The sequence below is a fragment of the Phaenicophaeus curvirostris genome, chromosome 4 (assembly GCF_032191515.1).
Source record: "Phaenicophaeus curvirostris isolate KB17595 chromosome 4, BPBGC_Pcur_1.0, whole genome shotgun sequence".
NCBI lineage: Eukaryota > Metazoa > Chordata > Aves > Cuculiformes > Cuculidae > Phaenicophaeus > Phaenicophaeus curvirostris.
Genome location: NC_091395.1, coordinates 5,978,114 through 6,004,522, shown reverse-complemented (window position 1 = coordinate 6,004,522; position 26,409 = coordinate 5,978,114). Strand labels below are relative to the sequence as shown.

The 26,409-nt window shown below is 41.7% G+C and overlaps 2 protein-coding genes across 4 annotated transcripts in view; both read left to right on the top strand.

Moving 5' to 3' along the window:
• The window catches only part of TRPC3 (transient receptor potential cation channel subfamily C member 3), a 45,784-nt gene extending 44,213 nt beyond the window's left edge, over positions 1-1,571 (top strand). For 2 of the 3 annotated variants that reach the window (XM_069855168.1, XM_069855166.1), the window contains exon 12: positions 688-1,571. In XM_069855168.1, coding sequence (XP_069711269.1) covers positions 688-830 — 143 coding nt within the window. In that variant the 3' untranslated portion in view covers positions 831-1,571. Of the gene's footprint in view, positions 1-237; positions 274-687 lie in introns of all 3 variants that reach the window. The other variant, XM_069855167.1, reaches the window with a different exon arrangement.
• A 1,927-nt stretch (positions 1,572-3,498) lies between these two features.
• BBS7 (Bardet-Biedl syndrome 7) lies at positions 3,499-25,446 on the top strand. The gene is made up of 19 exons (XM_069855183.1): positions 3,499-3,571; positions 4,302-4,367; positions 5,102-5,164; positions 6,014-6,189; positions 7,169-7,355; positions 8,034-8,106; positions 9,068-9,184; positions 10,534-10,664; positions 11,269-11,353; positions 12,779-12,881; positions 13,465-13,657; positions 15,165-15,239; positions 16,263-16,328; positions 19,885-20,024; positions 21,013-21,177; positions 21,915-22,024; positions 22,135-22,238; positions 23,840-23,963; positions 24,941-25,446. The coding sequence occupies exons 1-19, from the start codon at positions 3,536-3,538 to the stop codon at positions 25,075-25,077; spliced, it is 2,151 nt and encodes a 716-aa protein (XP_069711284.1). The 5' UTR covers positions 3,499-3,535; the 3' UTR covers positions 25,078-25,446.
• The last annotated feature ends 963 nt before the right edge of the window (positions 25,447-26,409 follow it).

Here is a 26,409-nt window from a genome sequence, read left to right as displayed (position 1 = left end):
CTCAAATCATTTCCTGCAGTGGCTACTGTGTAAGAATTCACACACCTCGCACGTGCTGGAAGAACAGTATTTGAATACTGTAAAAAGTTCCTGCTCTTGAACTTAATATCCTGTAACAATGAACTTGCTGTTGCTTGTTGTGAGCCTGGCCTTAACAACTGTTTTCTTCTAAATGCACATTTTGTACTTATGTCGAATTGTAACATTTTAAATTGGTTGACTTTTTCTAATTCAAAGGATATTGGTAAGGAAGAGGAGAGAGACTCAGAAGCTGTGAGTTTTATTGCCAGCTCTGCCACACTTTTCCTGTGTGATCTTGGCACATCACTTCAGAACAAATCTCTTTTCCTGTTTCTCTCTGAAAGGGGGATACTAATATTTACCAGCTGTTCCGCAGGGTTGCTGTGATTAATTCATTAACTAGTGTAAAGCGCTTTTTGAATCTTTGGTGTCGTGTATACACACGGGGCACAGCATTAGAGTTCAAAGGACTGCTAAAATACCTTTGGTGCTATTTAGGGGTGGAGAGACACTCATCCCACTGAGAAGGAAGAAGAGGTAAAACCTCTGCCCCACCCCTGTACCTTGAGATAATAATGTGAAACAGGCACTGATGTGATGTAAGGGAACACTTTTTAATGAATGTTCAACTTTGCTAACAAGTATTTCTTTCAATGATTAATACAGGTGAATTAAAGGAAATCAAACAGGATATCTCTAGTCTTCGGTACGAACTTTTGGAGGATAAGTCCCAAGCAACAGAGGAGTTAGCAATTCTGATCCATAAACTCAGTGAGAAACTAAATCCTAACATGCTGAGGTGTGAATGATTCGACAGAGGACCCGTGGCTTTGACTACAGCACAACTATTTATTGGCAATAATATTTCAGTATCTTATACTTGAAAAATGTATTGTAGATTTTTAGCACTAAATAACTTAATGTACAGCTTCTCTGGAATTTAGTCTTAGGATATTTTATTAACTCACCACGAAAAGATTGCTCTCTTCATTTTAATTGTCTGAAAGCAAGAACTATCATAATTTGTTTTTGCATTTCTGTGTTTAAAAAGTATAATGGTATGAATTGCTGATATTTTAACAGGTTTGTCAACACATATTGAGACTTCTTTACACTAAATTTGCAAGAAAAAATTAGTGTAACAGATACAGTGCAGTACTCTGTTCCTGGGTATGAATAGGATTTCCCATAATACCATACATCAGTGGAAGAATATTTGAAATCTTGGTTCTTTATTAGCGATACTACAGTGTGTCAAGCTGAGAACTGTTGCTGTGATCCCGGGGAATTGATGAAAATCAGGTTGCTGTGAACACAAGCTGTTTAACATGTGTGTACCATACCCCAACTCCCATTTCCCAACTCAGTATTTACTTTCCAGAGGAAGGACTGGCATTTTTTGTAAAAAAACAACTTCTGGGGAAGGTGAACTCCGTCCGCAGCCGCGCTCTATGTGGTAGCAATGATTTTTTTAAAACTCGGGCTCCGTGCAGGGCTGGTATTTTGTTACACTGTGCTCAACAGTGCCTCTGATGCTTCCTTGTTAAATAAAATATTCCTACTTTAATGGTGTTCCCTGTCTTCCTGCCCGTTCGGGGTCACTGGGCAGGACCCAGGCCACCTGACACGCTGCCATGCACTACCGGGCCTAGTCCCTCCTTCCCTTCCCTCCTTCCTTTCCTTCTTTCTTTTCCTTTTTTCTTTTCCTTCCTTCCTTTCCTCCTTCCACCAGACCAACTTGCTCTCTCCCCCCTTCTCCCTCTCCCCCCTTCTCCCTCTCCCCCCTTCTCCCTCTCCCCCCTTCTCCCTCTCCCCCCTTCTCCCTCTCCCCCCTTCTCCCTCTCCCCCCTTCTCCCTCTCCCCCCTTCTCCCTCTCCCCCCTTCTCCCTCTCCCCCCTTCTCCCTCTCCCCCCTTCTCCCTCTCCCCCTTCCCCCTCCTTACACTGGACCAGCTCACTCCCTCTCTCCTCCATTCCTTTCCCTCCTATACTTCCTTCTCCCTCTTTCATTCCTTCCCTCTTTCTTTCCCTTCTTTCCTTTCCTCTTCCCTCTTTCTCTCCCTCCCTTCTTTTCTTTCCTCTTTCTTTTCCTTCCTCCCTCCCCTCCTCCTCTCCTCCCTCCCCTCCTCCTCTCCTCCCTCCCCTCCTCCTCTCCTCCCTCCCCTCCTCCTCTCCTCCCTCCCCTCCTCCCTCCCTCTTTCTTTCCTCTTCCCTCTTTCCCTCCCTCCCTCCCTCCCTTTCCTTCCCTTTCTTCCTTTCTCCTTTCCTTTCCCTTCCTTCCTTCTTCCTCTCCTTTCTTTCCTTTCCTCTTCCCTCTTTCCCTCCCTTCTTTTCTTTCCTCTTTCTTTTCCTTCCTCCCTCCCTTCCTCCCCTCCTCCCTCCCTTTCTTTCCCTTTCTTTCCTCTTCCCTCTTTCCCTCCCTCCCTTTCCTTCCCTTTCTTCCTCCCTTTCTCCTTTCCTTTCCCTTCCTTCCTTCTTCCTCACCTTTCTCCTCTCCTTTTCTTTCTCCTCTCCTTTTCTTTCTCCTCTCCTTTTCTTTCTCCTCTCCTTTTCTTTCTCCTCTCCTTTTCTTTCTCCTCTCCTTTTCTTTCTCCTCTCCTTTTCTTTCTCCTCTCCTTTTCTTTCTCCTCTCCTTTTCTTTCTCCTCTCCTTTTCTTTCTCCTCTCCTTTTCTTTCTCCTCTCCTTTTCTTTCTCCTCTCCTTTTCTTTCTCCTCTCCTTTTCTTTCTCCTCTCCTTTTCTTTCTCCTCTCCTTTTCTTTCTCCTCTCCTTTTCTTTCTCCTCTCCTTTTCTTTCTCCTCTCCTTTTCTTTCTCCTCTCCTTTTCTTTCTCCTCTCCTTTTCTTTCTCCTCTCCTTTCCTTTCTCCTTTCCTTTCCTCACTCTTTCCCTCCCTCTTTCTCTGCTTTCTTCCCCCTCTCCTCCCTCCCCTCCCTCTTCCCCTCCCTCTCTTTCCCTTTCTTTCCTCTTCCCTCTCTTTCCATCCCTCCCTCCCTTTCCTTCCCTTTCTTCCTCCTTTTCTCCTTTCCTTTCCCTTCCTTCCTTCTTCCTCTCCTCTCCTTTCTCCTCTCCTTTTCTCACTCTTTCCCTCTTTCTTTCCCTCTTTCTTTCCCTCTTTCTTTCCCTCTTTCTTTCCCTCTTTCTTTCCCTCTTTCTTTCCCTCTTTCTTTCCCTCTTTCTTTCCCTCTTTCTTTCCCTCTTTCTTTCCCTCTTTCTTTCCCTCTTTCTTTCCCTCTTTCTTTCCCTCTTTCTTTCCCTCTTTCTTTCCCTCTTTCTTTCCCTCCTTTCCTCCCTTTCTCTCCTCCCTCCCCCTCTCCTCCCTCCCCTCCCTCTTCCCCTCCCTCTTTTCCTCTTTCCCTGCTTCCTTCCTTTCCTCTCTCCCTTCCTTCCCTCCCTCTTTCCCTCCCTTCCCTCCCTCCCTCCCTCCCCTCCGCCCCCTCCGCCGCAGCCAATGGCGCTCTGGGGGGGTGGTTGTTGCGGGTAACGCAGCCGCGGCGGCACCGGGGCCGCTCCGCGCCATGGAGCTCAGCTTGGCCCGCGTCGATTACCTGCAGGTGGGGCGGCACCGACACCCGGGACCCCCTCTCCTCCCGCCCCGCTTCCCTCGCGACTCCCACCCCGCCTCCACCGGTGCCCACATCTCAGCCCGCTCCCCCTGGGGCCTCCGTCCCGTCCCGCCCTGTTCCCTCTGGGACCCTCATCCCATCCCACCCCGCTCCCCCTGGAATACTCATCCCACCCTACTACCCCCGGGACCCCATCCCGCCCCCCTCCTACAGGGACCCCCATCCCATCCCACCCCATTCCTCCTGGGACCCCCACTCCCCCTGGAACCCCCATCCCATCTTGCCCCATTCTCACTGGGACCTCCATCCCATCCCACTCTCTTCCTCCTGGGACCCCCACTCCTACTGGGACTCCCATCCCATCCCACCCTGTTCTGCCTAGGGCCCTCATCCCATCCCACCTCATTGCCACTAGGACCCCCATCCCACCCCACTCCTACTGTGACCCTGATCCCATCCCGTCCCGCTCCCCCTGGGACCCATATCCCATCCTGCCCCCCTCGTCCAGGGACCCACATCCCATCCTGCCCTGTTGCCACTAGGACCCCCATCCCACCCTACCCCACTCCTGCTGGGACCCTGATCCCATCCCGTCCCGTTCCCCCTGGGACCCTCATCCCATCCTTTTCAGCCCCACTTCACTTCCCCCCGGGCCCCTCATCCCCCTCTGCTCCTGCTGCCAGCTCTGATCCCAATTCCCGACTGCGCTTTCCAACAGGTGGGGGTGACAGCTCAGAAGACGATGAGGCTCCTCCCCGCGTCGGGGCGAAAGGCAACGCAGAAGGTAGGGGCTGCAAACCTGTTTTCTGGCTACGGAGCGTGCCAGGATAATAGAATTAATCATCATTTGAGTGCTGTTAATAAGTCACAGGGACAAACTCGCCAACCCCTTCAACTCCAGCCCCTTCACCAGGTTCCTTGCCCTCCTCTGGACACGCTCCTGCAGCTCAGTGTCTTTCCTGTACTGAGGGGCCCAAAACTGGACCCAGGATTCAAGGTGTGGCCTCGCCAGCACTGAAAACACCAGCACAATGACTTTCCTGCTGAACACACCCTTTCTGATCCAAGCCAGGATGCTGTTGGCCTTCTTGGCCACCTGGGCACCCTGCTGGCTCATGTTTCTTTTTTTCATTTTCCTTAATACAAGTTCAAGCTGAGGGAACTTAGGAAAACTCAGCAGAAATAACAGCACGTTTTTTGTTTCAATAATAGTTTGTCGATACGAAAATACAGCTCGTCCCAAATACGCCATTTAGAATGTTCAAGCTGATGGTTGCCGGCGTTTACAGCTAGAAGCAGAAAAAGGATTGTAAACGTCATCATCTAAATGGTTGTTCTTAGGCTTTAGTGTCCCATCTCTAGCGGTTTATCTAGCTTTCCTACATAGAGCTCAATCAATCAAGTGTTGTAGAATTTGAAGTACTTATGTGCAGAAAACTATGATTAATATAGCAGAAGAGTTGTTTAAATGTATTTATGCATGTAATAAAAAAATAATGATGTGTTGTGCTTTTGAAGGTGGTGGTTGGAGATCAGGATGGGGTCATTACATGCTTTGGCATTAAGAAAGGGGAAGCTGTGGTAAGTGGAAATGTTCCATTTTAGATATTATGCGTAAAATATTCTCCCTAATGAGCTTGGTGAGTTTGTTTTTAGTAACTTGGGAACTAGGATGCCTGTGGAAGGTGTCTAGGTAGAGCTGTGGACTGATTCCTGGCTACGATGAGAGCCTGCTGATCTCATGCCTGGACGGGCACACGGTCCCCTACGCTCAAAGACTCAGATCCTAGAGGGTTTCATCACAAAAAAAAGTCAGTTTATCACTTTTTGCTTTGCAGCGCAGCTGGACTTAAGCCTGTACACAGGCTCAATTTCTGTGACTGGACAAAAACCCCACACCGATTCTTTGAGTCTGTCACCTTAGGGGATTTTGGCAAACTGATTGCTTTTTATGAGCCCAGCCTTATGCCCAGCTTAATAAAAAATTATCATGTAATTCCATTCTTTTTCCCTTTAAGGAAGTTCACAGCCCCCTCATTAGGACTCTACAGCAATACAAAGAAATCCATGTGGCCTTCTGGAATAGGAATGCAGCGTGTAAGGGAGTGAGTGTGTGGGGTTCTAGAGAAAAAAAACCACAAACAAATACAAAAATCAACTACCAGCAGTGCTGAAATTTTCCTGTGGGTGAATAATCCTGAAATAATGAAGTCTTTATTATATTTTACAGCTTTTTATATTTTTTTGACTGATAAAATGCTTAATTGCTTTGTGATTCTGAAAAGAAACATACAGATTTTTTTTTGGCTGCATATAATCCATAGTATCTTAGTCTTGCCAGAAATTGTAAAGTGAATTTTTTATCCTGTATGTTACAAGAGTACCATAAATGTGATATTGTAGTGATGACAGTTACTTTTCTCTTTACAGACAGTGTTCAAGACGTTGCCAGGCCAAAAAATTGCAAGGTTGGAGTTGGGAGGAGCACTGAACACACCCCAGGAGAAAATTTTTGTGGCTACAGGATCAGAAGTTAGAGGTTTCACAAAAAGAGGGAAGCAATTTCTTTCGTTTGAAACTAACCTTACTGAAAGCATCAAAGCTATGTATGTATGATATTTGGATTTTTTTTTCATAGCTGTAATAGATTGTTAGCTTCTGAGTTTATGAAATGGTTTTTTTACCATATTATGTGCTTGTGGGTAACACTGAGTGCCAGCCCAGCTTTTGCTTGTGCCGTGACCCGTGGGAAGGAGCTTAGAAAATGATGGTGAAGTTCAGAAAGTGTAGGGGAGCTTGTGAGGGGCCTGGAGCATTCACACCGCTGCAGGTGCAGGTGTGCGGAGCTGGGGTTATGGCCTCGGTGTATCGAGTCAATATACCCTTCCTGTAGCAATAAAGGGACAGATGGTAGAATTATAGAATGGTTTGGGTTGGAACAGACCTTAAAGCCCACCCAGTTTTACAAAACTCTCTCAAGATAGACACCTCCCACTGGTTCAGGCTGCTCAGAGCCTCATCCAGCCTGGCCTTGAACACCTTCAGGGATGGGGCAGCCACGGCTTCTCTGGGAAACCTGGGCCAGTGCCTCACCACCCTCACAGGAAAACATTTTTTTAATCTAAATCTCCCCTCTTTCGGCTTAAAAGCTGTTCCCCCTCATCCTGTCCGTGCACTCCCTGACAAAGAGCCGCTCCCCAGCTTCCCTGTAACCCCCTTGAAGTACTGGAAGGCTGCTATAAGGTCTCCCCAAATCTTTTATTTTAATTTTTGGACCATGTTGTAAGATGCTGCTATATATAAACCAGCTTGAGAAGAATTAATATTGTCAAGATATATTAATTAAGTTTCGATAAAGGTATTCGTAGGATTTTATGTGAAGACAGACTAGGAAATTTGAGAGCTATATGTATCAGATAGTTTTAGCAGTCATAAGAAACTTCTTTTTAATGGCTGGAAGAGCTTGCAGGGCCTGCTAATGCCTTGAATCTGCAAGCAGCAGTGCATTTATATAGCAAAGCTATAAGACCGTCACTGGAACTGTACTGGGAAGATGCTACAGGAAGCATTTTTTTTTTCTTTCAGGCATATTTCAGGAGCAGATCTCTTCCTTTGTGCAAGCTACATCTATAACCATTACTGCGACTGCAAAGACCAGCACTACTATCTGTCAGGAGATAAAATCAATGATGTTCTCTGCCTTCCTGTCGATAAAGTGAATTGCATTACCCCGGTACTTGCGTGTCAGGATAGACTCCTCAGAGTTTTACAGGTTAAATTTCTTGCTTTTTTATGTTTCATGTACTGATGCCATAGAATTCTTCTTAAGGGAATCAGTATATCAGCATGGCTTAAACATCATAAGGATAAACATGTTGAGTCTTACTTGGCAGCGTTACCATCTATAATGCTGGTACATTTATTTTTCTTTTAAAATGAAAAATGTGTTTATAAACTTGCAAAATGAGGACTAATAAACCCACTATAAGTAGGCTTTAGAATTCATAGGTAGAAGTAGGTAACAAATTGGTTCTTTCCAACCAGAAATACTCACATAAGGGAATTAAACGTCTAAGTCTTTATGAGTTTGGAAATTCTTACTCTCACAAATTGCTGTTGCAACAAGTCTAAGTGATATTAAGTGGTTGAACAAATTTATTTGCCAGACACGGTTGCAGATTATTTTTCCTAATAACACATTTCAAGACCCCAGTGTTTTACTTAAATAAACTTTACCCTGTTTTGGATTAGAAGTGTTTTCCCACAGGCATTGGGAGCTTGTATAAGTGAAGCATATCTGTTGCTATTGTCCGTAATAATTTTGTCCTTATGCTTGTGTGGTTTTGGTTTGGTTTGTGGTCGGTGCTCGGGTGTTTGGTTTTGTTTTGGTTAGTTTGGTTTCTGTTGGGTTTTTACAAAACTCACTCAAGATAGTTCTTTTCATCTTTAGGGATCTGATTTACTGTACGAAGTAGAAATTCCTGGACCACCTACTGTTCTTGCTCTGAACAATGGAAATGGGGGTAACAAGATTTTTTAATATACACATAACTAAATGATGTTACTTTACTATATTTTTAAGATTTTTTTATTCGTTTTTTTTTTTTTTGATAATATTTTGCCTTGATACTTAAGCTCATGTTAAAAATGTAGCAAAAGAATGTGTAAAGTCATTTCTTACATACAAATAAATATATATATACACACACATACAAGTGTTTGGACAGTTCTAAATTATAGTCACATCTAACTGAAAGCCTTTTGGAAGAGCAGTGAGGTGTAGGGAGGTCTCATTGTGTAAGGACAAACTGGAGTTCTGGGGGCCTTGTCTAAGTCCTGGGTTTGGGTTTCCCTTACACATGGATTTCTATAACTTTCTAGAACTAGAATCACTGGTTGCATCCATCCGTGGATGGATGAGCATATTGAGTGGAACTCGCATAAACTAAGACTGTGGAAGGATCAAGCTTAAAATAGATTGATCATCCTTCTTGCTAATCTGTTCTAACCTAATAGAAATGGCTTTAGCGTGCTAATCTGGTGCTTAATTTAGTTTCAGTTGTGTGATGATGACGTTCGGAGCTGGTTTGGAAAAGTAATTCTTAGTTGCCTAAGTGTTGGAACAACATTTGCTTTTGCTTGGCTGTTCCTGATTAATCTCTCTGTTTCTCTTTTTTAAAGGCAATTTAATAGCCTATCTTTGCTGAGGTTTAAAGTCTGGGATTATGAATTAGGTTTTAGGCACCACTCTGGTATAAGGGGACATTCATACACAGAGGAGCAATAGCCATGAAGAAATTAGCAGAACGGATGCAGTTTTCCTGTATTTGCTTTTGGTTTTAAAGCCAGACAGATCTGCTACGCAATGCTAATGTCTGTGTTTTCTTTTCCCTTGGGCTGTAGAGTTTAACTACACAATATTTAGAAATGTTTTAAATTACTGTACTTCATTTTATTGATTCTAAATTCCGTTCATGTGTTCAGGTGACTCTGGGGAAGAAGTTGTGTATGGAACTTCTGACGGTAAACTGGGTCTTATCCAGATTACTGGTTCCAAGCCTATACCTAAGTGGGAGATTGGAAATGAAAAAAAGAGAGGAGGTATGCATCTCAGTCTCTCATTTTTTAACTTTCCATCACATCAGAGGTTCTAAAACAAGTGTAATAAACAGGAAATCTTATTCATAGGTGCTTTGGAGGTGTGCTGTAATTATGTCTGTATGTGGTACTAATATGAATAAGCTCTCCTGTTTTTCTTCTCAATGAATCTAATCAGTTTGTCTTGCTCTAGGTTTTTTATTCATATTATTTCCAGTACTTTAGTATACTTTTGTTTTTACACTTTTTTTTAAGTGGTGTTTGTAAAACAGTGTTGATTCACCTATGATTACTTGAGGTTTTTGCCATGTTGGTGACTCTTTTTAAATGCAAATATACCTGCCAGATTGTTCAGATGTTCAGTTGTACTAAAATCTCTTCAGTAGAGGGGTTAACATCTTCCCTGCAAGATTTCTTTTCCTTCTTTTTATTTAAAAAAGCCATTATAAAGCTTTTTGTCTGAAGGTGGAACAAGGCTTTCATTAAAGCTCCACAATGAGGCTTAACTGATCAGAGCACAGTATGACACTGTCCCTGTTTTACCCTGCTTCTGCAGCATTTATTGACCTGTACTGCTTTGTAAAGACCACGATTGGAGTTTATATATATATATATAAAAATCTAATTATCTCATAAAAGCTATCACTAAATCGTTTATTTTAAAATGCTTCCTAGTACGTCCTTACTCTTCTTATGAGATATGAAGGAAATATGAAGTTAAATTCCATCTTATTTTTAATATTAATTCTTGTACAAACTCTCTCACTATTTTTTCCTTCTTTTAGACCCTAACTCTTTCCTGTCCAAACCTGATTAGTTGACATAGTCTGATTCCACATGTGCCAGAGTGGGTTTGCCCTGTAGCGTGTCAGGTACTGGTACCTAATCCAGGTCTGGAACAAGTCAGAACCCTCCTTCTGTCACCTCAGCCAGGATTCATCGCAGTCCATTCACCAATATCTTTAAGTCAACTACAGGAGACAAAGAATGCTCGGTGCTTCAGTTACAGTAGCATGGACTGAGAAATAGTTCATCTGGGGAAATGTTTGATGAGGGAGCGTTAAACCCCTGAGGAGGAAGCTCTGAATGGGGTCTCTGTTGGGTGCTTTTCACCAAGAGAACTGGAGTAGTGTTGATTTGGTGTTGGTTGCTCTAAAACCCACTGTATAATTGTGAACCTCAGGCACAGGTGAGAGACTCCAGCCCTCTAGTGGGCTCCTTCAGAAATTGCATTAATAAAACCTTAAGAGCTGACGAAGAATCTCTTTCTGTGTAATTGAATGTGGCCTGTGCATCACTGCGTCATAAACGAATAAGGATGTAGTAAATGCTTTTGTTTTCTTTTTCATTAGGTATCTTATGTATTGACAGTTTTGACATTCTGGGAGACGGAGTTAAAGAATTACTTGTTGGACGAGATGATGGAGCACTCGAAATCTATAATTTTGAGAGTGCAGATGATCCTGCCCTTCGTTACGATCATGTAAGCCCACATTCATCAAACTTTTCTTTGCTGGAAAAAAAATGAATTACAAGAAGATATTAGATATTTCTCAAAACTTAAGTATATACAAGAACATTATTACTAAGATATGGTGTTTGGTTTTAAGTTGAACTCTGTAATATTGACCTCAAAGCAATATCCTGATATTTAAGAATCAGAAAGTCTGTGTTTTACATGTAAAATAATAATGTAAGCCGTTAGGACTTTACTGAGCATGAGTACTTTGCTAATGAATTGTTTAAAAAAGTAGATTTTATCCATAATGACTTCTCCAGCCTTCAGTCAGATTGCCAATTCCTGCTGATAAAATACTGTCCATCAGTGTTTGCTTTAATCTGCTTTTTCAATTTCTTTGTTAGGCAGCGTAGAATCAAACTACATTTGTTAAAACACCCTGATTTAGCTGTGATAGTCAGCAGTTGGCTTGCTCTTTTGTAAGTCTAGTTATGTGCATCTATGTAGGTATTTTGTGAGGCAAGTAGGAGGGGCGCAACCATTTTAAAACTCCTACAATCCCCCTCACCCCCGGCTTCTAAAATGAGTTCAGTGACATTTCCCTCTGCTTGAATGTATTTATTTGAAGGCTTTATCAGAGAGCATTGCATCAATCCAGGGTGGATGTGTAGGAAAAGATGGGTATGATGAAATTTTAGCATCTACATATTCAGGTAAGCTTCATATCCTTTACTCAGTAAGTGCTGCATATGGTGATGTGATAAAAATGAAGCAGGCTGTGTTGTTAGCGCAGCTTACATCTCTTAAAAGTTTTGTTCTGTTTGGAACCTAGATACTATTTTGTTGAAGAGATCTCTTCTGATTTAATATTTACACCTCCAAAAATGTTTCCTCTGTTTTTCTGTTTTAAGAGATACATATATGCAAACAATGTAGATGGTGGCTGGTTATTCTCTGGTGTAGACTGCTGCCCAACTGTGGTGAAATAATGATTCAGTTATGCCCATACATGTTCTTTAAGGGGGTTTTGTATTAAATACATTGATGGACTTGCATACCTTTTTTTTTCCCCCCTGTCTTTTACTTAATTGCCTTCCTTTTCAGCTTCATAGGGCTTTAAACGGGGCTGATTTTGCTTTTAGTAGAAATAAAGCTTCCCCATGCGAGGCACCTCAGCAGCCCCTCTGTAGGATTCAAGCTATTGGCCTGACAGAGGCTGTGATAAATATCTGTTAACTGCTGGGAGCTGAAATATTGGTAATTCTCTATCTTCAGTTATCTTCAGTGCTAAAAAATTAGCCAGCTGAAACCTCTTCTATTCAAAATGTTGTATTTGGCAGAATACAATTCTCAGTGAGTTACTGAGAAGTAATGGTGTTCAAATACCTCTTTAAATTAGTCTTTGGATGATAAAAGACTCTGATCCCTCACTTCGTATGAATTGTTTTGATATTGTTACAGCCTATCATACCACAGTCCCTTGTGGTTTCATTTAGTGCCTGTGGGAATGTTATAAAGATCTCTGAATCATAGAAGAAAGAAAAAAGCGAAAGCCCATGTTCACCTGTGGGTTTTGAAAGGTGAACTCTGACAGGATGGGCAGTAGACCAAGTCTGGCAGATTTTAGCCTGAGATGTCAGGATATAATCAACTGGTACTTGCTTTTATAAGCAAATGTAATTAAACAAAAAGATGATTTGTGTTTTTTTTTCACTTCAGCTGGCAGCATTCAGATGCAAAGCGCACTGTGCAACATGGAGTTTGCTATAAACACTTTGCACGGCTTTGTTCTGTTTTGTTTCTAGCTACAGTACTGCTGATTATTCAAGGTTTTGCCAGAGAAACAGAGGTGGGGAAAAAATTAAATGCTTGATTAAAAACTGCCACAGAGGGATTCATTGCTTGAAGTATTTAATGAAAAAGAATAAGTAATGTTTTCTAATCTGTAAGTTAAGAATGAAACCCGTAACAAATCATGCTCAGGGTCTAGATTAATCCTTCAAAGAAAGAATTAAATTATTTAAGTCTCAATTCTTTCTACCCAGCATCTGGAACAAACAGAGCTCCACACAGACATAAGCTGAGGGTAGGCTTTTCTTCATAGTTACAAGGACTATAAACTTCATATATTGGTTTAGGCTGGCTGACAGGACTGACTACAGAACCTGTCCATAGAGAAGGTGGATCAGGTGAAGAGCTAAAATTAAGTCAAGAAATGCAGAGCAAGATTTCGTCCTTAAGGTAATTGCACTAGAAAGACATTTAAATGGAAAATTTGAAATATTAAAAGCCAAAATGTCATATTTCCTTCCTATCTCACTGGATTTACTTTATCTTTAATGTGTCTAGAAGTAGAATGAAGCCTTTTCAAAGTAGAAATGAATAGCAGCCTCATTTCAGAGTCTCTTTCTATCTTGTCTTTACGTGATGTTGTCTTAATGCTTTCTTCCTCATTATCAGCAAGATAAGAGTCTTCTTCCATACTGCTCACAGCTTCTAAATGATGGGAGGAAAGTAGCCACTATAATAATATATATATAGCATATAATTCAAAATGTGTTGTACTCTTGAAGAAAGTTATCCTTTCCTGTGACCTGTAGAAATCTCTTTTGGAGAGGTACAATAGAATCTGCATTTTCATGAGCTGTGGTTTATATTTTATGTTTGTTATGAATGTGGAAGGGCAGTCAGCAGTCATTTCTGGTTGGAAAACTGTGAACAGAAGATAAACAAGATTGCCTTGCAAGCTTAATCTGCTTGATTTCTAGGGTAGCTTTCCTAGTTGTTTTTTTTAGAGGCATTCTATGTGGTGTCCCTTTCCTAGGAATGAATTGGAGCACTTGCAGATTAAAGTACTTCAGGAACGTGAAAAGTACCAGCAATCTTCTCAGTCATCTACCGCTGTTTCGTCAGTACCTGCGTTTAGTGTGAATGATAAGTTTACATTAAATAAGGATGATGCGAGCTACAGCCTTATCTTGGAGGTGCAGACAGCTATAGATAATGTCCTGGTGCAGGTGAGTGTGGTTTTTTTCTTGTGGGCTTTCTGGTTGTGTGAATAAAACATGTGGAGATTTTTTAGTCTAAAAATGCCAAATTTTAGTATCTTAAGAATACAGGTTTTTAAATGTTTGTATTGTTGTAAGAGGGAATTGAAGTTCATAGCCTTACAAGGTTGAAGTAACTTGTAAATGCTCATTAGGAAACAATATGGCTTAAACCTTTATTGAACAGAGCAAAATTACACTACCAAAACAGATAAAAATGCCTGCTGTACCAGCAGGTTTCTGTGTAACTTTGTGTTTGCTTTTGCATGTCCCTCCTTATTTAAACACCAATTAACTCACTAAATCTTAAACGAGGTGCAGATTGGCCACTGGCCAGTTAAGTATCCTCTGTAGTAGAAAATTAATTGTGGAATGGTGTGGGCAACCTGTGCACTTTCAGTGTGGAACAGTGTGTGATTTGTGTGCAGTTGGTGATAAATACTTCTGTCAAGGAGAGCAATGTTCATTAGTTATCCCTCTTACTGCATCAGCTGAAATTAATATTAATATTAGATAGTCAGAAGGAGTCGTGGTACTGAATTGCCTTCTTTTGTGATACACGTGGGGAGAAAAATTGTCAAGGAGGAATTTGTGAGGTGAATTTGCTGTAACAAATGGGGGAGAACTGCTGTAGGATTTTATTTTTCACGTAATAAAAATTCTTATTTTTAATAATTAATAATAATAATTAATAAAAATTCTTGGTTTTATTATGGGTATAATTAGTGCAGTGCTAAGCCACAGCTAATTTGCAACTCTCTACTACCTGCTGTTTCGATCGCTAAGGGAAGAATAATGGAACTGTTCAATCTATCCCTGAACTTAACGTAGAGGTTAGAACTTACGGCTTTTTCTTTATAGAAATATAAAGCAGTATCTTGTATTGCTTTGCTGTGAGAATACAATAAAACTGTTTTTTTAAATATTCTTCTGAGGAAGTATGTTGCATATTAATTAATGTTTCTTGATGCTTCTGTGAAGTTACAAAGCAGTGTCAAATCAAGCAATTAATCATTCTCATACCCTTTAATCTGATTTTTAAAACAGTGTTATATTGAATTTTAATTCCAGTGAAAACTCATTTAGATAAGAAGTGGGCTGTGTCAGGAGCATTACTCTAAGTGAAAAGTTCATTAATAATTACATGATGTGATCCTTGGTTTCCCAAATGAATATTTTAGTTCCCTAGTAAAATAGGGAAACACTTCAATCGTAAATATACATCATACAGATGATTGAAGTATACTTTCACATCTTTTTGCAAAGTTGTAAGCCAGCATCACAGAAGTTCAGGATTCTATAAAGGAATACATGAAAGATAATTATGTTACTTCAGGATTAAGTAGTAAGCTGTGTGTCTGTTAGACTTTTACTTCTTGGAGGATACAACTATTGCCTCTCCTTTATTAAAATAAATGTGTTAGAAGCTATTTGGGAACTTAAGCTCTTTATTTTTCTGTCCTCATGCGTTCTGCAGAGTGATGTCCCGATAGACTTGCTGGATGTGGATAAAAATTCTGCTGTTGTTAGTTTTAGCAGCTGTGATTCTGAGGTAAGTGAAACCAAAGGGGTGATATTTATAGAGATAAATGATAGCTCTTAATAATATAGTTAAAATATAATTTGGATTTATGTATTTGTAATTTTAAATATAGTCAGTTAAGCTACTGATTTGGTTATTTGTAGAGCTCAGCTTCATTAGAAATATTGCAGAATTAGGAGCTAGTTGCAGGTCCAGACATAAGGCAAAGCTAAATGTGCACAAAAGGATCCAGGAGCAACTACTCTAGTGCTCTTTTTTCTGCTTGGTCAGGAATGTGAAGGACACATTCAGTATTGATCTCTTCCTTGGATTTGCCAGTATCTCTTATTTACTTCAAAGTAATTTTAGGTGAAGAACATTGTGTTTCTTACTTACTGTCTCCCTTAAAAACGAATTTAGAATGTGAAAAATCTACTGTGTTGTGAGGCATATGTTTTACTGTAATAATTATGAACTTACTTACCGAATTACCCTTGATGCTCAGGGCCAGGGGGAAATCCAGAAACTACCTTAGCATTTTGAAAAATTTGTGAAGTCTTTTTGCTTCTAAATGTCCTCTTAAGTATTTTATTTCTAAGATCTAAATTTGTACATCATTGGTCTGCCCTGGGGCTTTCAGAAATCAACTTTTTACTTTTAAGCTTCTTCAGATTCATTTAGTGCTTTTTTTGGTGTATTTTCTTTCTGATCTCTAGTTTTTGGATGTTAGACTAATACTGCAGGTGGGTGGGGCAGGGTGATGCATTCTTCAGGTGAAAAATAGATATCTATATAATTTTTATGATGATATTAAAGAATATAAGACACTTCAGTCAATTTCTCCTTATACAGAGAAATTCTTAAAATTCTGCCATTGTTAAAATTATTTGGAAGGTTTAAGGAAACCAAAAATTACTTTCTTTGATTTAACTTTTCTAAAATAGCTGTACATAAGTAGCAAAAACTTCACTGCACATGTCACCAGACCAGTGGAACTTTTGTGAATCCACAGACCTGTTTTGTCTTATTTTTCTCTATTTTCGCTCTTTACAGCCAAACAGCAACTTCCTTCTTGCGACTTATCGATGCCAAGCAAATACTACGAGACTTGAACTTAAGGTAAAATGCTCCAAAATATTTTCCATAATAAATTAATGGTTATTCAGGTGTCTTGTCAGGAATAGAGAAATCGCTACCTGGAGTGACCACTTAGCCTGAGCGAATCATCAGACCAGTTTCTACTGCTCGTTGTCTCCTAAGAACCTTATAACCTGGGGCTTGTGTTCATTTATATTTGATTGTAGGGTTTCTAAAGGCTTCTAAAAATGGGTTACTTAGAGGAGAGCCAAGGGTCCATCTTGAGTGTCCTTAAGGTGAAAAGCAGTGGGGAAAACACAGACTGTGAAAATACTTGATTCCGGGGATGGTGTGTGGAACTTAAAGTGGAGAGAGATGTGGGAAAGGAAACTCTGGCACTGTTTGTCCTTGGAAGTGTTTGGAGGAAGTTACACTGGGAAGTAATCAGGGAATATAGACCGGATTTATATTTTGGAGAGGAAGGAAGTGCAGTCATTCCATGCTTATTCTAAAGGCATGTGGATGTTAAGGAGTTTATTTTTAAATGACCCACCAAATTCATAGGTTTTGTGGCCACCACTAGGGGGAATAATGATGGAAATTATGATGGCCAAAATCCTCAGTATGCACACAGGCTCTAGGTTTTCTCTTTATGTAGTGACCTAACACTGCAGCCTCCTAATCTGATATGTGTTTGCTTATGTAAAACTCTCAGTCAAGACATTATCATTAGAAACTTAAGCCTGCGTATGATGCATCAAATGTGGGGAAGCGGGAGGTAGTAATCTGCTTTTGGGGAGGTCACAATAATGAACCTAGTGTGCACAACTAAAACTCTTTATTTCCCAGGGCCCCTTCTTAGAAACACTGTTAGCGTGCTGCTGTGTTTTAACCCAAGCTGGGCACTAAGAATCACGCAGCTGCTTGCTAACTCCGCACGGTGGAATGGGGGAGAGAATGGGAAGAATGAAAATGAGAAACAGTGTGCAGAATCAAAGCAAAACAAGGAATTCATTCACTGTTTCCCATCAGCAGGCAGGTGTTCAGCCTGTCTCCTGGAAAGCAGGGCCCCATCACATGCAACGGGTACTTGGGAAGACAAACACCGTCACTCTGAATGTGTCTGACCCCACCCCTTGCTCCTGCTTCCCCCAGCTTTATATGCTGAGCATGGGGTCCTGTGATATGGAACATCCCTTTGGACATTCCAGCTCTGTCCCCTCCCAGCACCGCGTGCATCCGCAGCCCACTCCTTGCTGGGGGGTGTGAGAAGCAGAAAAGGCCTTGACTCTGTGCAGGCACTACTCACAGTAACTGAAACATCCCTGTGTTATCAACATTGTCTCCAGCAAAACACAAAACACTGCCCCATCCTAGCTACCATGAAGAATATTAACTCTATCCCAGTCAAAACCAGCACTGTGTGTCCTTGGAAGTGTTTGAAGGAGGTCACACTGGGAAGTAACCAGACAATACATACTGAATTTCTATCTTGAAGACCTGTGAGCCAGTTCCAGTGGGGTGATTTTCTGCTTATTCCCAGTCAGGCCCATTTCAGCTTCCATAACAGGTGCTGTTAGCTGTTGGGATCCCTCTGTTATCCAGACGTAGAGGTGGGTTCTGCCCTGCTCTGATGGTATTAGGGTACAGTGCACCTGTATCTACTAGAGCCTGACACTTGTGGTTCTGATGGGCCAGGACATTGAAGAAATCCAATTGTCTCTCGCCTCCACCTGGCTGACCTCCACCTCCTCCTTCTGGTGCTAGTCGTAGTCTTAGTTATCAATGAATGGATTTATGTGGCTTACGTGGGTTCAAACCCCATCCTTGTTATTCACTTCTTGTAAAAAGGAATCGGAAGCCCTTCTGCTTTGTTTAGGGATCTGCCCACTGGAGACTGAAGCAACATTTTCCTGAAAGAACCCCTATTTGTGATTGGTTTTCCTTGCAACTTCTATACCTGTAGCTCTAGGGTTGGGGTGGGCTTTCCATCCTGCTTCCTCGTGTCCTCGCTGTGGTTCTGGGGACCGCCCACTGATTTTATCATACCTTAAGCCAGTGCCAACAGCACAGCAAAGCGAAACCCTTAAACAACACCCAGAGCTAATAACCTGCATATGAACCCTGGCAAACAGTATAGGTGGTATCTCACACAACTGTGAGAACATATAAAACAGCATTGTGACCAGTGACAACCAAACTGACACAATGAATGCTTAGAACAAGTTCATTTTAACGTGCTCTGGTCAAATTGAGTGATTTCAGCCCCTTGTGCACCCCCAGCCCCCTCGATGGTGGGGTGAGAAGCAGAAAAGGCCTTGACAGTGCGGGCACTGCTCAGCAGTAAGGAAAACATCCCCATTATCAACATCGTTCCCAGCACAAATCCAAACAACAGCCCTGAAGAAATTAAACTTTATCCCAGCCAAAAGCAGCACCATGTGTGAAGTGTTTAAAGGAAGGGAGGTAACCAGGAAACAGACTGGATTTGTATTTCAGAGAGGAAGGAAATTTGATTATTCCATGATTATTATACTAGAAGCATATGAATATTTTGGGGTTTATTTTTAACGATCCGCCAAGTTTACTCATTTTGTGGCCACCACCAGGGGAAATAATGATGGGAAATCATGATTGGGAAAATCATAGAATCACTCGGTTGGAAAAGACCCACAAGCATCATCGAGTCCAACCATTCCTATTAATCACTAAACCATGCCCCTCAGCAGTAAGTGGGGCACTCCTGTTTTCGTGGCTGCCCCATCCCTGGAGGTGTTCAAGGCCAGCTTGGATGGGGCTCTGAGCAGCCTGATCCAGTGGGAGGTGTCCCTGCCCATAGCAGGGGGTTGGAACCGGATGATCTTTTAGGTTCCTTCCAACTCAAACCATTCTATGATTCTCAGTTCTGTGTGGGTTATTGGCAGGTGGCAGACTTCTTCGTGCAGTCTGTAACCGCTCTCAGCCGAGAAGTGATTGTTGCATTGCTGTGTCCTCAGAGGCGTGGAGAGCAAGTGCAGTGTCTGTACATCCTGCTGCTTGGGTATTCCAAGGCTTGAACTTAAATCTGGCCTCTTACTTTTCAAAGAATAGTTTAGGGAGAGCTTGTATTGTTAGATGAGGTAAACGCATTTTGAAATTAACATTACTCATGTTTTTAAAGAATACATCAAAATTCTTGGATGTGTTCTTTGCTGCCAACTGCTACAGAATGTATTTTTCCTTAATTTAAAAAAAAAAAAATAAAAAAGAAGGAATAAGGCCCCTGAAGAATTAGAAGCAAGTTACGGGCTTTTTATTTGACCTGATCAGAAAGTAAGTTAGTGGGGTTTATTTTCTAATATTTCATTGATCTAATATAGCAGCACTTCATTGGCCACTACTTTAATCTAGTTTTAAAACATTCTTGATCTGCTCTGTTTATAGCGGCACTATCAAGAGAACAGAATGCTCTAAATACTCTTGAAGTACTGCAGAAAATCTGTAAAAAGACAGCAGTCTTTCTTCAACATCTCTTGAATGCCCACCAGCTTTCCAAATCATGATAAATTAATCTTTTCCCTTTTGTTCTTTTTTGTGCTTTCTGCTTTTATTTCCACAGGTTCGATCAATTGAAGGACAATACGGGACGCTTCAAGCATATGTAACTCCAAGAATTCAACCAAAAACCTGCCAAGTGCATCAATATCAAATTAAACCACTTTCACTTCATCAGAGAACTCATTCTATTGACCCTGACAGGTATTTGCAATGAAAAATCAGTGCTTTTTTATCCTGAAAAACTGATGCAATCAGTTGTAACAATGTTAACTCCATAAACTTAAATAGGTAATTTTAACCTCTAACCTAAAATTTTGAGCCTGAAGTCCCATTTCATGGGTTTTCTGACAGAAAATGCAGATTTAATCGATTCCTGCTTTCCTTGTCATTCTTCACCCTTGTTTTCGGGTTATTTTTTGTTTTACTGATCTGGGTGATTGTGCAGCCCCATGTGTTGGTAGAGCTGAGGGTGTGGTAGAAAGGAAACTCTCTGGCGTTAGAAACCACAGTCTTTTCAGTTTCAGGCAATCTCCCCTCCACCCTTTTAAAGTAATTCTTTCCCATGGCTAATTTGGCTCCAAAACTCAACCAAGACTTCTTTTGCCTCTTATCTCTCTGTTAGGAATCTACTATTTTATACAATTTCTACTTCACTTCTCCCCACCCTCAGTTAATATCTTGTGTTGTCACTGAGGTATTGCTTGCTTCAAAACAAAACTGAAGGACTGAAGGAATTATGCTAAATATTTTCATTTCGTGTGCAAATGAGCTCTGTTATGCCTTATTCATGATATAAATGTGATGTCTGTGCTTTACAGCATGGGAGACTCTTGAGGCTCTTACTCAGATTTGCTGTGTTGTCAATTAATTACCTTTGTCATACATTTCAGGTTTAACAACTTGAAACTGGATATGTCAAAAAGTTCCAACTAGTTTCTTATCCCGTTCTGACATGCCTGCTGTGAGATAAAGCTTGAATGAATGCATGGCTTTTTGTCTCAAAAAGACATAAAAGCAGCTGTACTCTGCAGTATTTAACTACTCAGTAAGATACCTGACTTTTTACAGGATGTTGATTAATGGACACAACCACACGGAACTAAACTTCTTTCATACGGGTAACCACTGTGCTAATAGTGTCCCTCCTTCACAGCTATTAACTGTTGGTTTTAATTTCATAACATTACAGACCCATGAACACACTGACGCTCAAAGGCCAGTTCAGTTTTGCTGAAATTCACTCCTGGGTTGTATTTTGCTTGCCTGAAGTGCCTGAAAAGACTCCCGCTGGAGAGAGTATCACCTTTTATTTTCAGAACACCTTCCTGGGTACGCAGCTTGAAAGTACTTACAGGTAAAATCCAGCTAACTACTGTAGTGAAACTGCTTTGTAATGCCTGTTCTGACTTCCTTTTTTTTAGTACTAAAGAGCAGAAACAACTTCAAAGGCATTTAATACTTATGCAAACAAAAACGTGAAGAAGCGTTAAGCTAAAAACTTTTTTCTGCAGCTTACATTAGGCAAATATTATTTCTGTGTTTAATACATTGTTCTCAAATTAATTAGTTGTATCTTCGTTCAGCAAATTGTGTATATACACCTGAAAATGGAACCATGAAGTGGAGAAAAATTCGCTCTTGTAATTATAGAGATTCCAACCTGCTCCCAGCCATATTGTCGACTTGTAATGTAGAAAGTCATTAGGTGGTGGTTTCTTATGGGAAAGGAGAAGGGTTTTCTCCCTTCTGGTATTGAAGCTTGTTGTTTGGCTTCAAGGTACTGTAATGATAAAACTCGAGAGGAATGGATGCAGTCAGAGATTTTGTATAATCTTAGTGCCACACAGTAAAGATAACTGCTTTGTGCGTGCCTGACATTCCTCTCTACTGCTTTGTCTTCTTTTCTGGAACAAATTGTTCTCTGACAAGATTACACTGGGAATAGGGAAGGAGGAGCTAGCATAGGTGTGTATACAGCCACCTCATATATGGAGAATCAGTCTTAAAGGCCTTCTATTTTAACGTAGGGACAAATCTAACGGATGCATGTGTGTTTAAGTTTGTTCATTTAAACTTTTTCCTCCTTTATAGCAAAGGTGAGGGATGTTTTAAGTCTGACAACATTTCTACAATATCCATCCTAAAAGATGTGCTTTCCAAAGAGGCTACTAAAAGGAAGATTAATCTCAACATATCATATGGTAAAACTTCTTTCTCTATTTTGTTGTCCTCAACTTCATTTCATATTCTTATAAATAGAATATGTTGTCTTCGTTTGCTTGTTGGTTTTTTTTTTTACACTCCATACTAGATATAAATGAAGAATCTGTGAGGCACACGTTAAAGCTTATCCACCCTAAATTAGAATATCAGCAGCTGTTGGCCAAGAAGGTTCACTTAATTGATGCTTTGAGAGTAAGTATCTGAACTCCCCTGGAGGGATTTTTATGGGGGCTTATGTTGTCAGGCACCAGGCTGGAGGGCTCAAGGCAGATGTGTGTCATGCTGGTATCTGTGCCGTTTCTGTTCCCAGGACGTGTATTTTAATTATCTAGGAGAAAGACCTCTTCAAGTAGAACTTTCATTTTTACTGTGTAACTAGTGAATAATGCGTAGGGTGGCTGACTGATGCTGAAGATGCTTAAAGCGGACAGTAGAAGACAGCCAGCTTTATTGCTAACATTCTTTAAAAGTTTTTTAGATCCCATCCCCAGCCACGTGCGACTTCCTTGCTTTCAAACTTCATTCCAGTGTGTCACAATTTCTGAATTATCTGCTTTCTAATCTTCTGCTTAATACCCTTCTCGATGTTCATGTTTGGGAGGTACCAGCTGAACAGCTTGTCTCTGTTCTTGGACATTATCCAACAACCAGGATTTTATGGTCAAAAACTTGCTGTCATCTCTTTTGGTGGTTTTTTTTTTTTTGAGGGGAAGGGAAGATCACAAAATCAGAGAATTGTTTCATTGGAAAAGACCTTTGAGATCATCAAGCCCAACCATACCTGTCCACTACTAAACCAGATCCCTGAGCACCTCATCCACTTGCCTTTCAAACACCTCCAGGGATGGGGACTCAACCACCTCCCTGGACAGCCTATGCCAGGGCCTGATAAGATGAGATAAAATGGGCAACCAGTTCTCTCTTGTCCTTTGGGAAATCATAGAATCATAGAATAACCAGATTGGAAGAGACCCACCGGATCATCAAGTCCAACCATTAATCAAATACTATGTGTCAGAACTCTTTAGTTAGTAGAAAAAATTATTCCTAATGAGAATAGCGTGTATGCTTATTATCACTGGAAGTGTTTTTTTTAGACTTGATTTTGCAAACCAGGGAGGAAGAGGATGGTAGAGAATTTATTCTTAATGCGTGCGATGTTTGTGCAGTAGCAGTGATATCGTACGGCTTGTTTGTTTTAGGCTTTGTTTAGGCAGCAAATCTTCTTTGACAAATCTTTTTTGACATTTTTTGTCACTCGTTTTTTTGCATAACAACTTATTCACCAGCAGTAAAATAATCTGATGATTGGTGATCCTCAGCATAATTACTTTTCGACTAGCAATGAACAGTCTTCCTGCAGGGGATAAAAAGATCTGTACTATCAACCATCTTAAATTGGCCTGACGGTGGACTGGGGCACTTCAGAAGAGGTCTTTAAAACTTTGCTGTCACCAATTAAGCTATTTCTAAAAATGAAGATACGGTGAAGGCTCTGAGCCTTCCTTAGGCTGGATTTTGTGGGGGCCAGGCTGTGGGGTGATCTAGTTCTCCAAGTTGGGAGCTGTAATGCACAGGATTTTGAGAATCTAGTCTTCAAAGTAACAAGTGACATCTGGCATTTCAGCAGAAGAAAATAAAATATGTTGAAAATCCTCCTTGCTAGTCTAGAAGGGGATTGTCTTGTCTCTGGAGTACCTCCTCCTGCCAGACCCAAGCTTAGTTTCTTCTTACTTCTGTGCTCTTATGATACTTAACTGCTGTTAATTCTTCTATTTTAAAATGTCTTTGAGGAATTACAAGTTCATGAAGGAAACGTGGACTTTCTGCTACCAAAATACCGCAGCATTTTGGAAGAGGCAGATCAGCTGCTCGAGGAATACAAGAGACAACCTGCACATCTGGAGAGACTTTATGGTTCGTGCATCGATTTAGCTTTTTCTTTAAATGCACCTTAATGCCCAGAGAGCACGCTGGACACGACTGAAATATTTAAGGAGTCAGTATTAGCAGAAATGAAGTGATTTGATAAGTAGGTGCACGTGGATAGCCTCAGGACAGCAGTAGGTGTGTATATGTCTGGCTGTACAACCAGGCTGTATATTTACACGGTGGTTTTGATGATAAAAAGCTGAAATTAAAGGTGAGGCAGAAAACATAGCACGTACTGAAAGTGGCTCGTATGCTACTGCAAACTTTGTGTCGCTTTCTGAAGGTTCTTGAGAATTGCTCCTCTGAAAACTTCTAAAACTGATTTGGCATCACAAGGTTATCAAAATACCAGGATTACTTCCGAGTGGCTGTCCTATTTCTTGTGTAATAGCTTTTTATATTCACATGATCCTTGTCTTTACTGATGTGGTTAAGCATCGTATTCCAGTTCAGGGTGGTGTTCAAGAATGTGTACAAGTGAAATGAGGGATTTAAGTTCTGGGTGGTGAATTGTTACAAAACATCAGGAAAAACAGAAAAATGCATGTGGCGTGGGAGGAGAGAATCTGAGGAAATGATCTGATTGAGTAGAGGGAATTCTGCATCCTTCTCTGGTGTCCCCTGTACAGCTTTCAGCTCGGAGAGCCTCTGGCAGACACCAGCTTTAATGTATGTACACACAGTGTATGCAGAGTCCTTGTTCCTCTCTCTTCAGTGTCAGGTGTGGGTCACTGTAAGGCAGAAATACACACCTTGGCGTGAAGCTGGAGTCTGAGCTGTTCTAACAGCATTCTGGGTTTGTTCAAAAGTGAGTCATGGTTTAAAATGTGAAGTTTAAAGAGAATCTTGTCTCTAAACCCGGAATCAGCTAGAATAGTGGGTACGTAATGGTGGGTTAAAAGTAGAGATACCTCCTACTGAAAACAAGGCAAATAATAAGTCCTGGGATTTTGCATTTGCAGGTATGATCACGGATCTCTTCATTGATAAATTTAAATTTAAAGGCACCAATGTGAAAACGAAAGTTCCTCTTCTCCTGGAAATTCTGGATGGCTGCGATCAAGATGGACTAATTGCATTTTTTGAGGCTGCGACCTGACAAGGAAAAGGCAAAGTCATTTTTATATATTTTTTTTTTTTAGCCAAGGCAGTTCAATATCAAGCCCAAAACACTTTTAAAGAGAGAAACTTCTACTGCTTTGTTGTCCTGTCAGCTTTTAGGCTTTATTCATCCTTATTATCATGCTGAATACTGAAGTCAGCTTTGGTTCATGTCAGCCGTATGTATGCTCAGTGGGTGCGGTTTCTACATACACAAGGTTCTTTATAGCTAAAGAAAACTTAGAATCAGATGTAAATACCAAATACCCCTCTTGCAAACATGTTTTCGGTACTGTTAAAGACTGTGTGCTCTTCTCCGGTGTTAAAATGGATGGATAAATTGGTTTTCAGAGACTTAACCAGTTTTAGAAGAAATCTGTGTCTTAAAACTACGCAGAACTGTGGTATTCGCCACCTGCCCTGTGAAAGTGGTGGGAGAATCCCACCCACTGGATGCAGCTGGCGTGTGCGCAGAAGAGGGAGAACTCTGAGTCTGCCACTTCCAGAGCTTCGTGTTGGCTCTTCCTCAGAGCAGATGGCACCGAACTGCCTCTGAGAATCTGCTATGTTGGCATCCTCCATTTTGAGACTCTGGGTATTCATAGAATCACAGAATGGTGTGGGGTGGAAGGGACCTTAAAGATCATCCAGTTCCAACCCCCTGCCATGGGCAGGGACACCTCCCACCAGATCAGCTGCTCAAGGCCCCATCCAAGCTGGCCTTGAACCCCTCCAGGGATGGGGCAGCCACAGCTTCCCTGGGCAACCTGGGCCAGGGCCTCACCACCCTCAGCGTGAAGAATTTCTTCCGAACGTCTCATCTAAGTCTTCCCTCTTCCAGCTTAAAGCCGTTCCCTCTCGTCCTATCACTCCATGGCCTTGTAAAAAGTCCCTCCCCACTTTTCCTGCAGCTGCTTCAGGTACTGGAAGGCAGCTATGAAGCCTCCCCAGAGCCTTCTCCAGGCTGAGCAAGCCTGGCTCTCATCCTGTCCTCATAGTAGAGGTGCTGCAGCCCTCGGATCATCTTTGTGGCCTCCTCTGGACTCGCTCCAACAGATCCACGTCCTTCTTGTGCTGAGAACTCCAGGACTGAACCGAGGCTTCCAGGCCGAGTACCGGGGCAGGCGGCACCCCCGCCTCCCACTGGGGCCCCGCCCCCCGCCGCCTCCCGCGCTGCAGGCCCCGCCCCCCTCCGCGCCCGCCGCCTTTGTGCCCCGCGCCGGCCCCCGTAGGCGGCCGCGCGCTGCCATTGGCCGGTTCAAGAGTCGCGGGCTGCTTGAACGGCGCGAGCGGCGGCGGCGGCGCGAGACTCGGCGGCGGCCGCGCCCTC